Source organism: Eptesicus fuscus, chromosome 10 (genome assembly GCF_027574615.1).
Source record: "Eptesicus fuscus isolate TK198812 chromosome 10, DD_ASM_mEF_20220401, whole genome shotgun sequence".
NCBI classification, from domain to species: domain Eukaryota; kingdom Metazoa; phylum Chordata; class Mammalia; order Chiroptera; family Vespertilionidae; genus Eptesicus; species Eptesicus fuscus.
This window is the reverse complement of record NC_072482.1, coordinates 90,190,300-90,213,108: the sequence shown is the minus strand read 5'-3', so window position 1 is coordinate 90,213,108 and position 22,809 is coordinate 90,190,300. Positions and strand designations below refer to the sequence as shown.

The window sequence follows — 22,809 nt, the reverse complement described above, 5'->3', positions numbered from 1 at the left end:
TAATGTAAGAAATTATTTTCTTTTTCCTCCAATTATTTATTCAATTACTTATTTTAGCACAAACTCGTGGATATATATTCTATTCTATAGTTTTAATTTATTAGTTTGTTCAAATTTTGGCCATTAAGTTCCTTCAGTCTGGCTCCTGCGTATCCTGTATTTTCCCTGCCCCAGTCCTCCTCTCACGAAGCTGGGGTCCTGTTACTAGCAAATGGCATTTAGAAACCAAGATCTGAGTGCTCGGTGTGCTCATTGCTACTGAGGTTTCACTGCTCCTAGGCCCTCCCAACAGACAGATCTAGAAAATATGTTTACTAACCTGGGGATATCTCTCTCGCGCGCTCACTCACTTCTCTCATATACGTGTGTATAAACCATTATTTCAAACTAATACTTCTGATTTCAACTCAGCACATAACATAGTTTTCAGAATTGCTGGCCCATGTCCCTGTGAGAAACAGATTGACTAACTGGAGAACAGTATTTGTGTGCAGTTCTTTTGGTCCTTATCATTACACTATCCAGTCAAAAGACTGCTTCTAAATTTACTTAGGTTGCTTCTGTTCCTCCTGTCCCTTTTAATGTTACTCATGGAAATAGAGTTATATTCCATTTTTCAGAACCTTCCCCTAACACACACATTCTAGTTGACTAATTTGGGGGGCGGGGGAGGGATGAGATCATTACTACAATCCTAAGAGCAAAAGTTATACTTAGAGAAGTGCCTTCCTCATCCTTACTTCTCCATTATCATTCCTTCCCTTTCACACGTCTAGGTAACTGGTCTCTCTAGTTTCTCATTGATCATGCTTGTATTTCTTTTGCACAGGTGAGCAGATGTTTCTTCATATACCACCTTCTTTTTGCCATGAGGGGAGTGTGCTATTGATGCACTCTCACACTTTGCTTTTTAAATTTAACAGCATATCCTGGAAACCACCCAAGTCGGCTCAGGGACAGCTTCCTCATTCATCTTCGCAGCTGCATAGTATTCTATGGTCTGGATGTACCAGTTTTTTAACCACTCTCCTATGAATGAGCACTTACGTTACTTCTAATATCACTCAAACAGAAACAGTGATGCAATTAATAAAACAGCTAATGAAATTGTGTCTGAGAATTATTGAGCTAGAAGTTTAAGAAGTCCTTTATTATTAATTTTTGTCTTTGTTTAGAGATTACGAAAAGGATGAGTAGTTCTAGTTGTATTCTATGGAGATTGACTGAGATAAAATCCATTTTGCTAGGATGGAGGAAATAACTTTTTTTGACAGTTGGGAAGGCATTGAAATGAAAAATTGGAAACAATTATAGGCAGATGAACATGTGTCTTGAACACTTTATAATTATCAATGCCCCAAATAGGGAACTAAACACTATCAGTCTCTTTCTACTTTACTACTTCTTGGCTTTCATTGTCTTTAAAATTTATTCTGCAAATAATGCTCTACATTTACTTCCTGCATTTTTATTCCCTTTGAACAAATAATGCTGGTTTTCAAAGATTATTTTTTTGTATATATCATCTTCTCCCTTTGCCTTTCATGTCAGTCCATGTACAGAGGATCACCGGTTAGTACAAATTTTAGAATTTTTAACTCCTGACTTTTATAGGTAAAAGAGAACATAAGTTTCATGCTATTTGGTAACAAACTTCAAAGTAAGTGCATCTTCTTAAATTATTCATCACAGCTTCTTTTAAGTTCCAGTCAAGTTCTGAATGTAAAGAATAACCTTTTCTTTTTTTCTGTCTGGTATTTTGTTGGTAATCCCTTGCATGATGTCACATTTTTCAATTCAAAGTTTTTTATTTCATTTTGTGGTTAATTTTATTGTGTGCACCTAATGAATGCTCCTGAAATCCCCACTGAAACCATGTGCTTGTTGCTTTTATTATGGCTCACCCTACTTACTCGTGTGTATCACTACACAGGCATGACCAAGTCTTATAGATGTCTAATAAAGTGTTCAACATTGCATAATTAAATGGGTTATAATCTCTAGTGCATTGCTAGTACAGTGTTTCTTTTTAAACAGATCAAATTAGTCAACATTAACTCCACTGATATTGCCGATGGCCGACCCTCAATAGTTCTGGGACTGGTGTGGACCATTATTCTCTATTTCCAGGTATTGTGCCATCGCTCCTTTATTAGTTGATATAATGTCATGGAAGGAAGTAATGGTGGGCATTTTAATAATGCTGTGTCTTACTTTTGAGGTTGATTCTTAAGCTGGCAGAAATCTGACCTTCACACATACATTGTTTTTTGGTAGCAGAATTTCCTCCTCTTCTCTCTAAATGAGTTGTACATGCACCTCCCTAAAGAATTCTGGCATAAGTACCCGATCTGAAAAGTGGGCAGGACACAGTGAAGATGAAATATTGCTATAGCAAGTTCAGAAAATTTTTCTTTGTCTGGAAGGGAGCAGGTCTATGCTCCTATTAGACATTAAGGAGAAAAATTAACTTGCCATCCCATCCAGAATAACAGTTCTAGCCTTTATTTTTTAAAATATATCTTTTATTGATTTCTGAGAGGAAGGGAGAGGGAGAGAGAGATAGATATATCAATGATGAGAGAAAAATCATTGATTGGCTGCCTCCTGCACTCCCCACTCTGGGGATCGAGCCCACAACCCAGGCATGGACCCTGACCGGGAATCAAACTGTGACCTCCTGGTTCACAGGTCACTGCTCAACCACTGAGCCACACCGGCCAATCTAGCCTTCACTTTTTTTTTTTTTAGAGCAGCTTTACGTTTACAGCAAATTTGAACTTAAGGTACAGAGCTTTCCTCTATAACCCTGCACCCACATATGCATTGCCACCCCATAATCAACATCCTGGCCAGAGCCGTATATTTGTGAGAATTAATGAACCTATATTGACACATCATTATCATTCAAAGTCCACAGTTCACGTTAGGCTTCCCTTTGGGTGTTGTACATTCCGTGAGTTTGGATAATCATTCGGTTTTATTTATTAACTCACATGGATTAGATGAGAGTTTATTACTGTGTCTAAGCTACAGAGATGTAGTTCTAAATACAGCAAGAAGTACAAGGAGTAGGACATCCATCCATCCTGCCCTTTAAAAACTTACATTTTGTCAGCAGTGTTAAGGGAGTTAAGATAAAGCATTTTCAGTTGGAAAAGTGAAACATCCGAGACAAGAACAAAGATAATTCCTAAATTTTCACCGGCCATTTTGCCTCCCTCATAGATCGAGGAGCTGACCAGCAACCTGCCGCAGCTGCAGTCCCTGTCCAGCAGCACGTCCTCCGTGGACAGCACGGTCAGCTTGGAGGCCGCCAGCCCTCCCAGCAAGCGGAAGGTGGCCACCAAGATCCAAGGAAACGCCAAGAAGGCTTTGTTAAAGTGGGTTCAGTACACAGCAGCCAAGTAAGTACCAGGAGTTTGTTTACATTGAAACCCTTGAAGAACATGAGTTACCAATGCATACTGAGTGCCTCTTCCCACAACTGCAAAATTTGAGGAGATGTTTGAGTGATGGCTTTGCTTCAGGTCTCCTTTCACTCCTTCCTTGAGTTAAAATGTAAACACTAATACTCTAGGAAAATCCTATATAATAAAGAGGTAATATGCAAATTGAACCTCACACCCTCGCACAAGATGGCTGCCCCCATGTGGTCAAAGATAGCCGCCCCCATGTGGTTAAAGATGACTGCCCCTATGTGGTCAAAGATGGCTGCCACAAGATGGCCAGCAGGGGAGGGTAGTTGTGGGCGACCAGGCCTGCAGGAGAGGGAGGGAAGTTGGGGACAACCAGGCCTGCAGGGGAAGGCAGTTGGGGGCAATCAGGCCAGCAGGGGAGCAGTTAGGCATTGATCAGACTGGCAGGGGAGTGGTTAGGGGGTGATCAAGCAGGCAGGCAGGTGAGCAGTTGGGAGCCAGCAGTCCTGGACTGTGAGAGGGATTCCAGATTGGAGAGGGTGCAGGTTGGGCTGAGGGACAACCCCCCTCCCTCCCCATGCACAGATTTTGTGCACCAGGCCTCTAGTTCTGTAATAAAACCAATTCCTTCTTCATTTATGTCACTAGGCCTGATTAAGTCATTTCACCCCTACACTTTAATAGCATGCGGGATAATTCTATTCAAGTCATAGCTTTGAACTTTTGCTCCTATGAAATAATCTTTACACAAATAAATTTAAGACTTAAATTTGGTTATCTCATTGTAAGACTATTTGGTTCTCTTTAATAATAATGTGAACTAAGGTTCACATTTTGAAAGATTACATGTTATTTTTTCCTGAAAGTTCTAGCAATTTTATTTATTCATTTTATCCATTGGTTTCATGTTCTATCTGGAATGTGGATTTCTTTGTCTACTTCAGCTTTATGGATGAATAATTTGCTTCTAGTTTTGTTTCCTTCTAGGTATAGTAAATTTACATGAGTGTACATTTGTGTGATAATGCTGGGTAGAAAAATACTACTTTGAAAAAATATATTCTTGTAGCAATTTCAATAGAGTTTTCAATTGAGCATATTAACTAATATTAACTAATTAACTAATATTTTATGGTAAGATCTGTTCACATAGAAGCTGTGCTTTTGAATGATTTTCCTAAATGACATGTAAAATTATCTCACTTTCTGTTTTGTTTTGGATGCCTAAATCTAATCTGAATCTTATTCTTCACTTCTGGAAAATAGTTGTAAACAAGCACTTATCATTATAAAATATTGAGGCCCTAAACACAAGGAGTTCTATTTTTAAAGTGTTTGAAAAGCAAAAATAAGGAAAGACAAAAATAAACATAAAGAAGATATAATTAGTGTTACTAAATTATGTAGTTTTTAAGTGAGGAAATGTGGGCAAAGGGAAAATATAGATATAAAAGTAAGATGGACCCAGAGGCGAATGCACACATGAATAGATAATAGAACATTCTGCCCAATCTTGGTGGATATTGGCCAGTATGTCGGCTGAAAAAATTACAAATGTGCTACCAAAGACAGAAACTAAGAGAACTAGAACAGGATTCAGGACTACTTGACAAATACTGAAGTCTTACAAAATTGTTTTTTAAATATTTGTGAGAAAGCCAGTGATTATATCTTATGATGCTATTTTTAAGGAAATGTATTTTATGAAAGCTGAATGTACATTGCCAAAACATAATTTAAAGTAAATCTTAAATTTACTGAGATAAAAATTAAGGGCATTTATGAACTTTTGATGCTAATCAGTTTATCACTTAGATATGTTTTATGTTTCAGTTCATGGAAATTTTGAGAACATAGTGTAAAAAAATAGAACTGAGTGATGTTATTTCATCTAATGTCTATTATATTATATCTATTATAACCTGTGCATGTACAACACAGTTTTCTTATCATTATTATTTAAAATGTTACTTTGTTTTATATATATATACATATATATTTATAATTTTACCATTAGTTTGCCAGACATTTTAATCTAAACTAGTTTTCTTTAAAATGTGTTTTCAATTGAGTATCTCTATCACTGAAAAATCTAATATAGAAATCTTTAAGTATGGAACTATAATTTCTACATCTTATCTTCTTACCCTCTAAAATATTGTTTTGCTTAATTTTTCTCAAAATCAGTTAACTAATATAGCTAGCCCCATATCATTTATTGCTAAAGAGCATTGGCTTCTGCACGAGGCCTTGAGAAAAATGAGTATTATCTATTCAGACTGTGACATCATTCTATTTTTTTTAATCTCATAAAGGCAGACTGGAATAGAAATCAAAGACTTTGGGCGGAGTTGGAGAAATGGGGTTGCCTTTCATTCAGTCATCCATGCTATTCGGCCAGAGCTGGTGGACTTGGAGAGGGTGAAAGGAAGGTCCAACCGAGAAAACCTGGAGGAGGCTTTCACCATTGCCGAAACGGAACTGGGCATCCCCAGGTTACTAGATCCCGAAGGTACATTCAATAGCGTTTGCTCAACTCAGTAGACTTGTATGTTTTACACCCGGAAATTACACATGGCTCTCACGACTCTCCGAAAGGACAGAGAATTTGAGAAAAGCACAAATGTAAATAATACCTCTCTGTATTGATTTTCATTTGGAAAAATATTCTCTGCTATAATTGGGAACAAACTATAGCTCTATCGCTCCAAATGACACTTTGATATTGTGGCTCTATATTTGGGGGGGGGGGTTGTCTATATTTGGCCATATGTAGTTATGCAAGCTAGCTAGTCACTTGTTATTCATTGCCACATCTATGTTTTAACTACTCTGTGTTTTAACTACTACCCACTCACCACAATTCTGAAACTTACCTATTTTGTGTATTTTATTAATTAGAAGATGCCTGAATAGCCAAATAGTATTTCAGGTTTTTGATCAATTAATGTTGAGATTTCAATGAAACAAGTACTACTTTTCTAAAAGCTCTTAAAATGTCATCTTTATAAATTACAAAATTTCTGCCATGTATAATTCAGACTACATTTGTCCCCCCAAAAATATTTCTAAATATCAATCATGTTTTTCTTCTGCCTTTAGTATAGTGTCTTTGGTAGATTGGCTAGATTTCAAAGCTTATATTATTATAATCTGATTAACATAAATTATTTGGTTTTGGTTTTTCCAGACGTTGATGTGGATAAACCAGATGAGAAGTCTATTATGACCTATGTAGCCCAGTTTCTGAAACATTATCCTGACATCCACAATACAGGCTCTGATGGGCTAGAGAATGATGTAAGTCTTGGCTTTTCTTTAAGTATTGATATGCACTCAAGGACAGTAACTCAGATGTTTACATAAGCATGCTGTTTCCAAAAAGTTAAATTGTAATGCATTTTTACATAGAGCAACTGAGTAAAGAATAGGTATCACCAATTTTGGAGGTAATCAGAGGGAAAGACTTCTCTGATTTGTAGGTTGACTATGACAGAAAAGGCAATATAAAGTGCTGGAAATGTGTAACGCTGATGAGTTAAAGAGGAAAGATATTGGTGTTGGGAAACATTATTTTAGTAATTTAAGGATGGAACACATTTTGTATCTATCTCATCATTTATGCATCTAGATCTTGAGTCCCACTGCTCTATTCAATCTGATGAAAACTAATTTTGACTTTTAAACTGTTATATAAATTGCTGTTCACATCACACAGGGCAAATCTGTAAAAGTTCTAATTATTCACCATGGTTAGATTTTTTTTTAGCCTTTCAATAGTTTAAATAACATTTATATATTTTCATACTGCTCAAATGACATATGCCTATTGTAATAAATAAAAACAAAATTTGAAAAAAAGAAATTATTTCTGTTCGACCTTCTACAGAGAATGTATTCTAGAAAAACATTTAATGTGTTGGTGTGAGATCCAAACATTTTTCTGTGTATTTATAGGCACATATAATATTTTAACAAAAATAGAATAACAGTATACATACAATTTTAAATTTCCTTTTTATTGTGCAAAACTTTTCAATGTCATTCTCTCTAGGTCATCTTATATATGTAGAGCAATTTATTCAATTTTAATTTTTGGAAATTTCTGATGTTTTGCTGATATTAACAATGCTTCTGTGAACAAATTTTCAATAAAGCATTGTTTTACAGTTCTTTCTTAGAAATGTACTTCCTAGGCTAAAGACTAACAGATTTTTAGTGCTTTTTGAGACTTTTTTCTTTTCAAATCCCTTGTAGGAAAGTTTATCCCATTTTATACTTTAGCTAGCTCCCAGAAAGCCTATTTTCTCAGTCTTTAACAACAATGGATATTACCGTTTTCCTAATTTGTTAAAAGTAGTATTTTTTATTATGGATAATTTCTTGTAAGGCAGAACGACACCAGGGAAAGTAACAAATGGAATTTTCAAAATGTGTTAAAACAACCCCTCTGTCTTTATTGCTTAAATCTCATCTAGAATTTTCAGAGCAGTTTGAGAACACAATGAAGAGCAACAGCAAAAACAAAAGGACAAAATAAAATCGATTTTCTAAATCAAACCTAGAAACAGGTTTGAGGAGGAAAAAGGCCAGGGGAGCATAGCCCAAACTTTTTGAATAGGAAAATGCTCTGCACCAATAGAAATCAGCGACTTCATACAAGAACTAAGCAGAACCACTGTGACCGGTTGCTTGGATGAAGTTAATCCGGCACTGGATAGAACTATAGTAGTTTGTTAAAAACTACAGATTCAGGGAACATTTTTTGTTCCTTTCTGAGGAAGCATGGGCCTCCTGAGTAACTAACTTATGGCTAGCAGAGGAAATGTCCCTAAGGAGCATCCCAGGAGGCCAGAGCTCAGACTCTGTGCAAATCCCAGCGTAGATCCCAGTCACGTGCTTAGAGCCATTGGGAGAGCTCTGGGTTTTTGAGAATATAATCGGGCAGGGATGCTGCTGTGTAAATGAGAAACTCTAAAGAAAGCACATTAGATAACACAGCATCGAGAAAATCAGCTTCTCCTCTCATTTTCAAATCTAACGTCTTTATGTTACCCAATTGGATTTATCTCGGATCTGGTTTTAGAGTGCGTAGTATTTTCATTTCTGACATTAATCATCTCTCTGGAGTACATTTGGTGGCTGGGAAAGTCTGAGGACCAAAAGGGGGTGCTTTCTTAACGCTCACGAACAGGAATTTAAAACAAAAACTCTTAGAGACTTGAAACACACACACACACACACATACACACACACATACACACACACACACACACATACATACACACACATACACACACACACATACACACACATACACACACACATACACACACACATACACACACACACACATACACACACACATACACACACACACACACATACACACACACACACACACACACACACACGGGCATGAGCTTGTTAATGAACGTTACTAAAGAGGCTTTATTTCCCTGGGATCATTCTCATTATCTAAAAAATAAGTTCTGATTGTTCTTTTAAAAATTCCCTCTGTCCCTCCCCTAAAAAGTGGATGTGAATGATTTCTTCAGGGTTATTTCAAAAATTAACTTTGAGAAAAATATATTTTAAACTTTGCCCTTTTTTAATGTGGCATTTGTAAAGTTGGGCATAACCACCTAAAGTGACTATTTTAAGTAGAAAAAAATGTATATTTTCATGATGTAAGATCACTTAATGAAGCTAAATGACCTCCTAATTCTGCCTCATGAACCATGAATATTTTTATAGACTATTCCTCTGGGGGCTATTGATGCCATCACTTCAAACAATCAGTACTTGTCTATGCAAGCCTTAGTAAATAGTTTATTTTTAATCAATTTTTAAAATATTGGCATCAATATATCTACCAGGCTTCCATTTTTGGTGTAATTGATTTCTATGTCCTCTTTATGAATTTATTTGAATTATTTTATTTATATTAGATACCATCTTAAATAAAATTTTCTTTCTGGGAATATACACAATATATTTTTCTACTGCAACCAACAAAACAGATAAAGAAACTTTTACCTAAAGGTATTCCTTGGATAATCAGTACTCAATGGTAAATTAAAAAAAAAAAAATAGGCCTATTGAGTCATGTGTCTCACCAATTAAATGTTCAGTTGTTTATCACTTATTCCTTCTCTCATTGCAATAAATATTACTGGCTGCTTTCAGAAGCACAGCATAGCCTTAATTGTTGATATAGAGACAGAGAAATGCATACACTGATCATATTTTTAGAGAAAATAAATAAATGAATCCACATACCTTTTCTTGACATTGTTCTTTTTTATTTATTATTATTTTTTAATTGAGTTCATAAAGGAAGGGAGAGACAGAAACATCAACGATGAGAATCATTAATTGGCTGCCTCCTACATGCCCCACACTGAGGATCGAGCCTACAACCAGGCATGTACCCTGACTGGGAATTAAACCGTGACCTCCAGGTTCATAGGTTGACGCTCAACCACTGAGCCATGCCAGCCAGGCTACATTGTTCTTTTAAAAAGTTTAAAATTTCAAGACACTTATAAAATGCATATATTGCCACATATGACTATTACCAATTAAAATGAAAATATCAAATGCCAGAATACTACATTGCCTTATTGGATTCAAACATTTAATGCTTCAAAAGTCATGAAAACAAAACAAAATGAAAGCACATGCAAAAAAACTTATGAAAAACATCTTAAAGTAACTATACCCTTAAAATTAGCATCTATTTATTTATAAACAAATGCTTCCCCATTGTTCTTTTCTTGTTTCCTATATAATTTTGTCCCTGATTTATATTATTTTCCTATATATTATCTTTTCATATTGTTAGGAAATATTTCCAGATTTCCTACTTTTTGCAAATTCTATCCAAAATCTTAAGGTAAGATATAAGTAATCTTGAATTAGTAACTTCTTTCAAGCATCCTCCATTCTATAGTTAGTTAGCCATTCTTTTGCATGTATTTGCCTTTATATATACATTTCTTTTAATACCTTAATTCTGTTATTTTCTTTTCCTTTCTATTAGAACAAATAACACATGTAATTGTTATAGAATATTAATTACAATCTAAGCCACTCCCATGGACTTTTCTACTAATCTTTAAATGTATAATGACATCAATTAATTCCTCTTTAATAACACTTAATAGCACTAATGAAAGGGAAATCTTACAGTGACAATATTTGTTTTTATTATATTTGAAATGGAAAATAAAATTAAAGACATTTTTATATTTTAATTAATTAAGCAGGAAGTCATTAATTGAAATAGGTAAGTATTCAGTTGATTTATAATCCTGAGTGAATCACATCTCTTCTGCCCAATATTGGGTCACAGGATTTAGTAAAGTTCACACGGTTTAGTAAAATTTTCTTGCTGGGAATATACACAATATACTTTTCTACTTCAACCATTCCCTTTAGAATATTCCCTTCTTCTAAACATGTTCTTAAATAAATTAGTGGGTTTTTTGAGAGAAAAAATAGAGATAGATAATTTCAGTATTCAAAGACAATTAATGTACTTTTACAGAATTCACTCTTGTTTTTTATTCTCCAATAAGGCGTGATGATGGGGAGAGAGAAAAGTTTTCAGAGACAGTTGAATGATTGAATATTACATCTATTCTAGGATCAGCCTGGTATTAATCAGCAATTAAACAAATGCACAGTTACTAATATAATTATAACATCTGCGGTTCCTAGAGAGAAGACAGGCTAATGCTGAAGGAAACGAAAGTTTGGATAGAGCAATTCGAAAGAGATTTGACACGGGCACAGATGACGGAATCAAACTTGCAGGATAAATATCAGGTAATGTATGAAAAAGAGACTTCAGTTTTTAAAAGCTTTGCATGCGTAAGATTCATATACGTTATTTAATCTATGTTTAATATTTCAAGTGATATGAATGAAAAAAGGCTGTAAAGAAATCATGCGTATTATCTTGTTTGCATGTGATTTAGTAATTGTGTTTCGACATAAATAAGCGGTTTGAATTGTGTGGGTCTAGACTCTGTATACAGCTCTGAGGCTTCGTGGCTTTTCCAGAACTCAGAGTCTTATAAATAACCCAGAACACAAATATCTAGTTGTTGTTTTTATAGAAGTCATGATTTTGCAGATGTCACATAACAACAAAAGAAACCCACCAAAAAATGATTTCAGTATCAAATTAAAAAATACTGTAGAATAAGCGGGATTGAATAAAGGATTGCGCCATGCATGTTTGGAGTGGGCCCATTAATGGGATCAGGCTCTACAGCCACCTGCCTACTTCCACACCATTGCATTCAGCTCGGGAGGCCAGGCTGATGGTTGTTTCTCCCAGTCTGGTTACACTGTTTTTACTGAATTTGGCTTCCAATTTCTACTTCCAAGATACAAAATCACATGACAGGTTTCCCAATGAAATTGTGACTTACTCTATGCAGCATTGACATTTTCCTCCTATTTAAGATAGTATTGCATTTTAGTAGCAAAGCTATGCTATAGTCTAGTGTACATTATATTTCAATCATTTGCACTACAAAAAAAAGGTATCATGATGTGAGAGAGTCAACATGGCAAGCAACAAAAGATTTAGCTATTGGATTAATGTATGATTTCATATCACCATATCTAGAAAGTGTGCCTGGATTTAGATGGATGATGCCATCCATATGATATTTGATAAACTTGGCAAAGTGGACAATGTGTGGGATATACCTTTTTTTGCTTTGAAATTCAATGTAATCTTTTCCCCCAAAACACAAAATTTTCTGGGACGAGCTCCCTTTAAAAAAATGATTAAACCAGTAAATTGATCATAGAAATGCAAGGATGGAGTGAATGTACTTATTTGGTCCATTAGTGAGTTTTAGTTTTAGCATAAATTGTCATAAACTAATTCAAGTTGTGAAAGTACCTCTTGCACAGGTGCTATTTTATAAATCGGAGCCAAAGGATTAGAAAAGCACAGAACAGAAACACGCCTCTGGGCCAAAGACGACCACCAGTTTTGTGAAATTGGGTTAGAGATCATCTGAAATCTGAAGAGAGGGAACATTTCCTATTGTTTGTGGGTTTATGTGTCATCAACATTTTCTATCTGTTTCCACTTTCAAACAATAGTGTATTTTCCATGCATAGAGTTTTGTGGAATAAAATTGAAGATCGATTTTATGTCTTGGTAATTTTTTATTACATTAAGTTAGAGGAATAGAAGATACCTGTGGTAAAATATTGATTCACCATCTCCCCCCAGTGTTCTTTATGTGGATTTACATGTGTGTTCACTCTGAGATTTAGAAATTGTTTTAGATGTGTTTGTTATCTTGTTAAATTCTATAGGGCTAGCCTCATGTTCTTTAACCTAACTACACATGTTAGTGGTATTTTCAATTCACATGTGAACATGGAGTCACCTTTTAGGATGTGTTAATTTACTATAAAATGTGTAGAAAATACTTAGCCTGGGGCCTGGCTCATGGTCAGGGCATGATGAATGGTAGCTGCTATTCTTAGCATGTCTGTTATTGTTATTATCAACAACATATATTGAGTATTATCCAAATATAAAAGATTGTTATTTAGGAAATGTAGTTTCCTTTGCTTTTTTTGACTCATTGCCATGTTGTTGCTGTTTTTCCTCTTCTAGTCATTCAAGCACTTCAGAGTCCAATATGAAATGAAAAGGAAACAGATTGAACATTTAATACAACCATTACAGAGAGATGGTAAATTGTCACTTGACCAAGCATTGGTGAAACAGTCCTGGGATCGAGTGTCCTCCAGGGTAAGTTTCCCCACGATTGACTACATGGAGCTCGTGTAGTTTAGTCAAGAACATTTCCTATCATCCTTTTCTACACTGTGATGTTGCACCAGGTCCCCTCCTCTGCCTGAGGAAGGAAAGGCTTTACTGTGGGAGAATCTTTGTTCTTTAAGTTTATGGAAGTGCTAATATAACACCTTTCCTGCCTCGCCTGCCCTACATGGGCTGTCACCATTGACCACATGACAGACTGAAAATCCTGGAAGACCATGTAGGTTACTTCTCACTTTACACAAATTAACTCTGGGTTGTTTAACACTTCACAACTTCTCCATTCACAACTTCTCCATTTTCCATAATGGAGCCTTCACAACTTCTCCATTTTCCATAATCATGTTTCATCAATAGTTAATAATCTCCCCATATTCACATACATTTTTATATTCTTTAATTTAACATATCTTCTCATCTGGTCTTTCATGAACCCGAAGGAAAATTGCTCAGTAACTTTAATATTAATACTTTGCAAACTTAAAGACCAAGATTTCAAAACCTGTGACATTTCTGTCACTAGTGGGGCTATTTGCCTTGAACTCCCCTATTTTCTTTATTTCTATAATCTATTTTTTCCCCATAAATTTCATCAAATACTGGCTTAGTTTCTAAGTACCTTACCCCATTCTACCTGGCATTCCATCAAGCTGGAAAATGGTGTTTGAGAACTGAATAAAGTGGAAGACATGCAGACGTGGTTAAGAATTATATAATTACTAGAGGTCCGGTGCACGACATTCATGCACTGGGTGGGGACGGGGGTCCCTTAACCCAGCATGTGCCCTCTCGCAGTCTGGGACCCCTCGCTCCTTACTCCCTGCCTGCAGCAGAGGCGGAAGAGGCTCCTGACACTGCCGCTGTGCTCACCAGCCATGAACCAGCTGAGCAGCACTCCCCCTGTGGAAGTGCACTGACCACCAGGGGGCAGCTCCTGTGTTGAGCATCCGCCCCCTGGTGGTCAGTGAGTGTCATAGCGACTGGTCGTTCCACCCTTCTGTCGATTTGCATATTAACCTTTTATTATATAGGAGAAAAAGAATCCTGAACATTTGTCTGCCTCCAGAGATGTCTAGATGACCCTGCTTTTTCTGATTCCTGGCATGTGGGGTGATCCACATGAGCTGATGCAAAAACTCCTGTATCCCTGAGCATGTCCGCATCCCAGTCCTTGTACTACAATTTCCTCCCCATTCTCAAAGCATCAGATTGAACACAGATAATTTTTTACTTGATATATATTAAATTAACCTGAAATGATTAACATAAAGCTTTATGTAGGCTTTAAAATCACTTGGGGGAATTTTAGGAATTGGCTCTGTATTAGAGATAATTCGGTCTTTCTTCTTTTGCATTTCAGCTCTTTGATTGGCATATCCAGCTGGATAAATCTCTCCCCGCACCTCTGGGCACTATAGGTGCCTGGTTATACAGGGCAGAGGTGGCCCTGCGGGAGGAAATAACCATTCAGCAGGTCCATGAGGAAACGGCCAACACAATACAGCGGAAGCGTGAGCAGCACAAGGTAAACTCTGATCAGGAGACCTTCCGGCATAATGTGGTGTGGAGATGTGGCCTATTTAGAACTCACACTGACCGGGCTTCCCAGGCATCCATTCCTACTGATTTAGAGATGTCGCACTGTGTATACAGCTCTGAGGCTTGGTGACTTTTCTAGAATTCAGAGTCTTATAAATAACCTGGAACACAAATATTTGGTTATTGTTTTTATAGAAGTCATGATTTTGTAGATGTCACATAACAACAACAAAATACACCAAAAAATGACGTTAGTGCCTAACGGAAACTTACAGTAGAACAAGCGGAATTGAATAAAGGACTGCGCCACGCATATTTGGAGTGGGCCCATTGATGGGATCAGGCTCTACTGCGACCTGCCTAGTTCCACACCATTGCATTCAGGTGGAGGCAGGCTGGTGGTTGTTTCCCCACCTCGTTACAGTTATTCACTGGATTTTGGCTTCCAGAAAAGCCGGGGCCATGTCCATGTTGAGATTCCCAGTATATTAAAAAAAGGGGGAAATGCTAAAGCCGTGTTACACTAATAACACCACTTGAACCAATTAGCAGTTCACCCTGAATACAATTCCAAAATTGTTTGCATGTAAATCCTATAACAATTAAAACAATGCTTAACCAATGTGAATATTTCATACAAAAGGAGTCACATAGGGTTTTACCAGTAAGTGTAGAATGCATATAGCCTGCCGGTTAACGTGTCAGTTCAGCCAATATGCACCAGGGAGACTGGTGAAGGTGCCTCCAAGCCAGAGGTTTGCGAAACAGCATGTGTTTGTGGTTCATTAAAGACTTACATCTGATCGAAATGCCCCACCAAAGAGAAAATGCCCTACAATATTAACCATGCTGTTTACTAGCATGAGAGATTTAGCAGAAATCTTATTGCAGAGTATACTCTAGGCAGCATCTGCCCCTGATGGGGTATGGATTTCAATTGGATGCATGCGGTTAGTCTTCTCAGTGATTATATGATTTGAGGTTCTTCCTGACTCTTCTGGCTCCCTGGAGAGAGAGAGAGACCCTGTGCCAACCACTAAGTGTGCAGCCGGAAGCATCTCTCTGCCAAAGAGCAGTAAACAACCATGAAAACCAGAAGTGAACTGGAGTGGGGAGGAGGGGAAGGGTAGGAACCAGAGATGATGGTTATCTGAGACTGAAAACCAGACAGGACTAGACTGCAAGATAGGGAACGGGATGGGAAGACAATAGGAAACCAGCAGAGGCAGGTAGGGGCTAAGATGAAGTTCAAAGCAAGTTTCCAGAATGATCTTTTTACTGAGGTAAGAACTCGTACTAGATCTGGGCATAGGTATTTGAAGTCATAGAGTCATAAAACAATGTAATTGTCAATTATAAGGTACATTTTCATTCATTCAAAATATATTTATTAGGTGCCTATAATAAGGTAAGCTTTGGTGATGTGAGAAATGTGAATCATGGTTAGGATAACTAAAATTATAGACTTTTCTCAAAAGCAGAAAAATCAGCTCATCATTTGGTATCAGTACTCTGCTCTGCTATATTGGGCTTGCTTGAAAATGCAGTAAATTGAGAAAAGCACAATATAGGACTCATCAATATGTCAGCAAGAATGTTTGAGAATATTATCTTTGCATCCAAGTCCCAAAGTAATTATGGCCATACCATGAAAACTTAACTATGTCCTCAAGATCTAGAATTCTTGATTTTATGCATTCATCGCATTTTTTAATATAACACATGACAATCTTTCATTACTTAATATATAGGCAGTCTTTGAAAATTGAATTCAGATAAATATATTTTTTTCAAGAGTTCATTTTATGTTTTGACCAATGTTGTTTTTATTATTTTTTAAATTAACTTATATGTATGTAGAAACATGCTATTCTGGAAAACAGAGTACACCTCTATAATATTTTTTGTTTTTCAGATGCCCTAATGCTCAGTTATCTAGAAGGTTAACAACAATAATCATAGCTAATTACACTTGAGAATTTAGCCATCTTTCAGTCCTAAGTACTTAATTTTGCTAAGCACTTGATCTTGGGGATATGAAATAAGTATTATTATTCTCATTTTGCAGTAAATGTTAGGCAGAGAAAGGTTATGTGCCTTGTCTAAGGTCACATAGCTGATAATCCAGGTTTTTTAAGTACTGAAGCTCAAAATGTGCCCACAAAACTATTGCATATTACAATACATGTAGAGTGATTGAACCTAATTAGTTTTGATTAGTAGCGTTGCTTTGACAAAGTAAAGGCTTTCAGTCTGAAGGAATCAAGAGACTAGTCGTCAGATTCTAATCACCCTCACTACAGTTACTGATCCTACCTAGATCACTTTCCTTCCTTTCTTGAAGATTTTATTCCCTGGATGACAACACAAGCCATTATTTTTAGTAAATTCAGTAATCTGTAGGTGATCTTCCAATATCCTAGCCTCTCCTCTCTCTGAGCGATCCCATCCTGCACCTTAACCTAGCCCCTCCCTGCATAGGCACAGTCCAGACCTTGTCATCACCAGTAACTGAAACCCCTTCACAGTCTCTTTCTCAAGCATCTCACTGTGCATGCAAAGTCACCCCAATCCCAAGTCTTCATTTCCTCTGTGCCCTATCCTACTGCCATCTTACTGTCTGCATCCTCCCCAGGCCATCGATTAGGTCCCTTGGAACTCGGCTTAAATTCCATTCTCAGTCATTCAAATCACCCCTTGTACACACGCTGCCCGCCTCATCCAGGTCTCACTTTGTCCTACTCTCCTGGTTAAAGCACAGCTCTGGTGAAAGCCCACGCTCTGCCTAGTTCCTGCCCACACAGAGGCAGCTGACTGTGGCTGAGAAAATCACCCCCCGGTGTGATGACTAACCCAGGTGGGCCCTTCACGCTGCCTGGCACTGCAAAGGCATTTCCCGACTCCATTCCCTCTCCATTCTTGGTACAACTATTTCATGCCTTGTCTCCTCAAACCTTCCACACCTCCTCCCCCATCCTTACTCTTAGCTGCTAACAGGGCTTCCTATTTCTCTGGGAAAATAGAAGCAATCAAAAAAGAATTTCCGCAAGCTCCCTCAACCACAGCATCCCACCTACGTGCATCTGTGCTTGGATCTCCGTCCTCACTTCTGTTACTATGGATGGACCATCTGTGCTCCGAGCGAAGGCCCACCCACCCTATCCTCCCTGCTCCTCTCCAGAGGACAGTTCCCCTAGGTCTCCCCTTCTCTATGGCTTTTCTCTCTCTTTGCTGGATATTTCCTACCCACATAAAGTAGGCTGCTATTTCTCTCATCTTAAAAATTCTTTTTCTTTAAAACAATAAAATAAAGAAAAAATGTCTCTTTCCTAACTATACTTTCCCATCCAGCTACTGCCCATTTTTCCTCTTTCCTTTTACGGCAGCAAAGCTCTTGGAAAGAGTTGTCTATACTTTCATTTTGGCTCCAAAACACTCTTCCCCCATTCTTCCCAGAACCCATTCCAACCAAATTATCCCGAGCAATGCTATCCATCCCAAACAGGCATCTCCTTGATCCTCACTCAGTGGCCAATTCTCAGGCCTCATATTACCTCCCCTGTTGTTACAGAGTAAGAGAGGGGCTCGTCTCCCCCAGTTGCTCGAGGTGGTGGGGTTCTTGGTACCGCTAGGATAAGCATTTCCAGAGTTCCCCATGGGAAGATGAGATATTGTAGGAAGCTTTATTTCTGTGGAATTACACCTCTGAGTTTTCAAGTTTCCATTTCCCTTAGTCCAGTCATAGAAGAGACTGCACTTTAGTAGGTAGGGCTTTAGTAGAGCTAAAATCAGAGTCAGTGTTCAGAACTTCCTTTCAGTGTTGGTGCCGGGTCCAGTCTAGCATGAGGCTAGTTTACCTGGTTTCCCCACTGAAGTCTGTGAATCCATTGTGTGTGGAGTTCAAATAGCTGTGGATCATAGGGGCAAATACAGGAGAATCAAAAGAGTGTACCCCAAGCAACAAAAGCAACAAGAGATAGAATTCCTTTAAATTATATATATATCTCCAAATGTTGACAAACTTGCAGTGGCCACACCCATTCTGGTCAACCATCTCTGTCCCCAGATGTGATTGACAGGTAAATACCTTTTCTATGTCACCCCAACTTTACTGGGCATGTGTCTGTCTTCTCTTTGTTGGGTTTCTTCCCCTAGTGTTTTGCAGGGACTAGGCCAGTATCCCCAGGGCGGAGGGGAGGGGTGTGAAATTGCAACTTCCCAGTGAAGCTGCCCAAATGACATACCTATAATATCCGGCCTTTCTTTTGCTTCTTTCCTATCTACACTAATAAAAGAGTAAGATGCAAATTGACCGTACCTTTGCAATGCCCACCAGGCAATCAGGAGTGAGTATGCAAATTAACCCAACAAAGATGGTGGGTTAATTTGCATATGCAGGCGCCAAGCAGCCGGGGGGGGGGGGGGCCCTGCCCCAGCCGCTCCGGGCCTCTGGGCAGTGTGGGAAAGCAGAAAGGTGGCTCCGGGCCGGAGCAAAAAGGCGGCTCCAGCCGGAGCGAAGGCGGTGCCAGCAGCCAGGGGAAGGAAGGCCCATTCTTGTACGAATCTTCGTGCATCGGGGCTCTACTTATTAATAGTTAGCTAATTCTGATGGTATCACGATCAGAATCATTTTACACAGTTACCCCTTTATCCTCGACACACTTTCCTCATTTGGTTTCCTAGTTTTCTTTCTCCTCCTATGGCCCTGCCTTTCCAGTCTTTCCACAATATTTATTATGTGCAAAGCAGTGTTCTAAGCATTTGTGATACACCCATAAGCAGAATAGGCAAAAAGCCCTACCCTTATGTAACTTAACCTCTAGTGGGAGAGGAAAGATCAGCAATGATAAATATAATAAATAAATGTTCGATGAGAAGCTAAGAGGACAGGAAGTATTAAGTGGTGTTGCGTTTTTAAGTAGGGTAGTCAGTGAAGGCTCACTGAAAAGATGACATCACACAGGCAAGCACATCCCACTTCAAGGCCTTTGCCCTTGCCATCACTCTGAAATGTTCTCCCCCTTGACTTGAAACATTCTTCCACTGATATTCCCATTATGTGCCTCTTTGTCTTCTTTGGGCCTTTATAGAAAGGTTATCTCATGGTCCACATTTGCTTGGCCACCTCTTTGAAATTATAACTCTCTTTCCCCCTTCATTTTAACTACTATTTTAACCATTTACCTCATTTATTGCTGGACTTCCTACACTGTTATCTCAGCTCCATAAGGGCAACTTCATTGCTTGTTTTCTCTCTCTTGTATTCCCAGCTTCTAAAAATGGTTTTAGAAATAACCAGGTTTCCAAATTTTTAATTGGGTCAATATTGCTCATTCGTGTTTTCTAAGAATTTGTGCCATTTGCCTACATTTTCAAAATTATTATCAGAAAATTGTTCAAAATTTTCTTTTCTATTTTTTGGTAATCTTTTCTGTGCCTACAGTTAAGCTCCATATCGTTTCTTTGCACCTTCTCGCTCTCCTTAATTGCACTTTTGGCATTGTTGGTTTTCTCTGTCATATCATAACCATCTTTACCCATCCGCTTTCTTACCAGAGGAATATTATCACTTTTTAAAAAATATTTTAATAGTTTATTTATTTTTAGAAAGAGAGGAAGGGAAATGGAGAGAGAGAGAAACATCTATGTGAGAGCGTAACATCAATTAGCCATTGAACCGGCAAGCTCATGGTACACAGGATGATGCCCAACCAACTGAGCCACACCAGCCAGGGCAATTATTATCATTTTTTAAATGGTATCACCCTGGCTGCTGTGTGAGAATAGATGGGGTTAGGGAGAAAGGGTAGGAGCCAATGAACCAGTTTCAATAACCCAAATAGATTCACCAGAACCAGGATGGTCATTGTAGAGATGGTGAGAAATGGTCAGATTCTGAATAAAATTTTAGGTCACAGCAAAGAAAATTTTCAGCATTATATACTGATTATGAAGGAAGGAGAGTCAGACATGACACTGATCTGGGGACTGAGTAACTGGAAAATGGAATTCTCATCTATTAAGATGTAGAAATGATAAAACAGATTTGACATAGGAATGTGTCTGGGTCATAGAAAGGAGATGGAGAGTGACTGAAATACAGCAATAGCTGCTCTAGGACAGTCCTCTGTCCTCTGGACCAGTGTGGCCACACGAACTGCCCTCTTTCTGGGCAAGAGAGATTTGTGAGTGTCTGTGCAGTCACCTGCAGACTCAAAGCAGGTTAAAATGTAGATATAGCCACATATGTCAGGATAGAATAGTTTGCCCCGGGCTTTTTCTACAGTGTAAACATTAATATCCTGCCCCCAAATTAATGTCACCTATGTCAACAAACACATATGACTGCAAACATTTTAATTTAGAGCATAAGAGCCTTCCATTTTCCGCTCCCATCAAGTGTTTCTCATATGGCTTGAGGCTCTTTTTTGCTTCTATGTTCTCCAGTTAATCCACTGAATCCTGGTGTGGGAGAAACAATATTCATTTAAACATATCACTCTGATGGACTGATGTGTCTTACTTCTCAGAGAGTGACAAGCTGTTGCGTATTTATTCTGCTATTGAGAAATGAACTATGGCATAAACACAATATGGCATGAAGTTGTTCACCTCTGTCTTTCTTTGCAATTGGCTAGGAATTGTGAAATTCAGGTAAATCTTTATATGAATAAGTCTGCTGACAGTGAAAACCTCAGGAAACAAATCAAGGGAGATTCAAATTAATCTAAATAAATTATTCAAACTATGGAGTTCTATGCAGTCTGCAAGGAATACTTATAAACTTAACATGGGATATCTACGGGAAACTCCCTGTGCTTATTTGAAATCTTCCAACCATAAGGGTATTTTTATAAAATATTGTAATATAGTCGACTTACTTTAGATGGCAAGCAAATATCACTTTATGACAGCCTGCATGCATTCAAAAGAAAATGAAAAACTGTAGAGCCTAATCTTTTTTTGCCATGAAAGGGTTAAATTAGTTGTGCTTTAGTTTCAAGCTTTTAAAAACCAGCATATCTAAAACTCCAGGGAGGAGAAAAATACCACCAAGTCACAGTGTGTGGCAATCATGCCATTTTCCTTTGGATCATGTACCTTTAAAACGTGTGAATGCATTGCCGTGCGAGTGGCATGTGTGTTTAAAAGATGCCATGATCGTTAGAGGCAGCTCTCGCCGGGGCCTTGCAGACCAGCACGGGCTCCTGTGCGAGGGAAAAGCCTGTGACAGGCGCCGAGCCGCATGTGGATGTGGCAACAGCATCAAATTGTCGAACACATTGACTCATCGGTGCAGGCTGCAGAGGATGCCTCTTAGCCTCCTGTGAACATGTTGCCTCATTTTTTTTATTATTTTTTTTTTAAAAATCGCATCCTAGGATCTGCTTCAAAACACAGATGCCCACAAAAGGGCCTTCCATGAAATCTACCGGACCAGGTCGGTCAACGGGATCCCAGTGCCACCTGACCAGTTAGAGGACATGGCCGAGAGGTAAGATGTCTTAGACGGAGCCTCTTTTTAAAACGCTCGCTGAAGGAATGCTTTTTCCATTGCTTTTCTTTTTTTTTATGCATTTGTATTTTCTTTTACAGAGATGCTTAGATTTGGTAGAGTAAAATCGGGCTCCCATAACATATGCTTAAGAATGCCAGCATGCTAACATATTATTAATTAAAGAGTTAACCTGCTGGTGTGCAGAGCCCGGAAATCACAGAACTGGTTTCTTCAGAGGCTGTATTTTTATTCAGGGCTGTGAGGAACATTATGTAATATTGCAAGAACAGTGTATAAAAGAAACAGATGAGAGATGTTGGCAGGGGAAAGAGCTATATCAAAGACTTCCCTCAATCCCGATTCGCCTTTAAACCCAGAGCCAGAAAAGGAATCTGATCTCCAGATAGTGATCGATCAGCCAGAGTTTGGAGGACCCCGTGCCTGCATTAGATTCCACAGGGACTGTGACAGGTTAAGTAAGCCCCGTTCTGTTACTTAGTTACATTCTGTGAATTCTCCTTGTTTTA

General features: G+C 38.1%; 1 protein-coding gene across 1 annotated transcript in view; it reads left to right on the top strand.

Moving 5' to 3' along the window:
- Positions 1-22,809, top strand: part of SYNE1 (spectrin repeat containing nuclear envelope protein 1) — a 375,752-nt gene that overhangs the window by 82,140 nt on the left and 270,803 nt on the right. Inside the window, exons 5-13 of the mRNA XM_054722584.1 lie at positions 2,038-2,130; positions 3,229-3,407; positions 5,735-5,931; positions 6,610-6,719; positions 10,267-10,317; positions 11,145-11,252; positions 13,078-13,215; positions 14,606-14,770; positions 22,167-22,279. Coding sequence (XP_054578559.1) covers positions 2,038-2,130; positions 3,229-3,407; positions 5,735-5,931; positions 6,610-6,719; positions 10,267-10,317; positions 11,145-11,252; positions 13,078-13,215; positions 14,606-14,770; positions 22,167-22,279 — 1,154 coding nt within the window. The remainder of the gene's footprint in view (positions 1-2,037; positions 2,131-3,228; positions 3,408-5,734; positions 5,932-6,609; positions 6,720-10,266; positions 10,318-11,144; positions 11,253-13,077; positions 13,216-14,605; positions 14,771-22,166; positions 22,280-22,809) is intronic.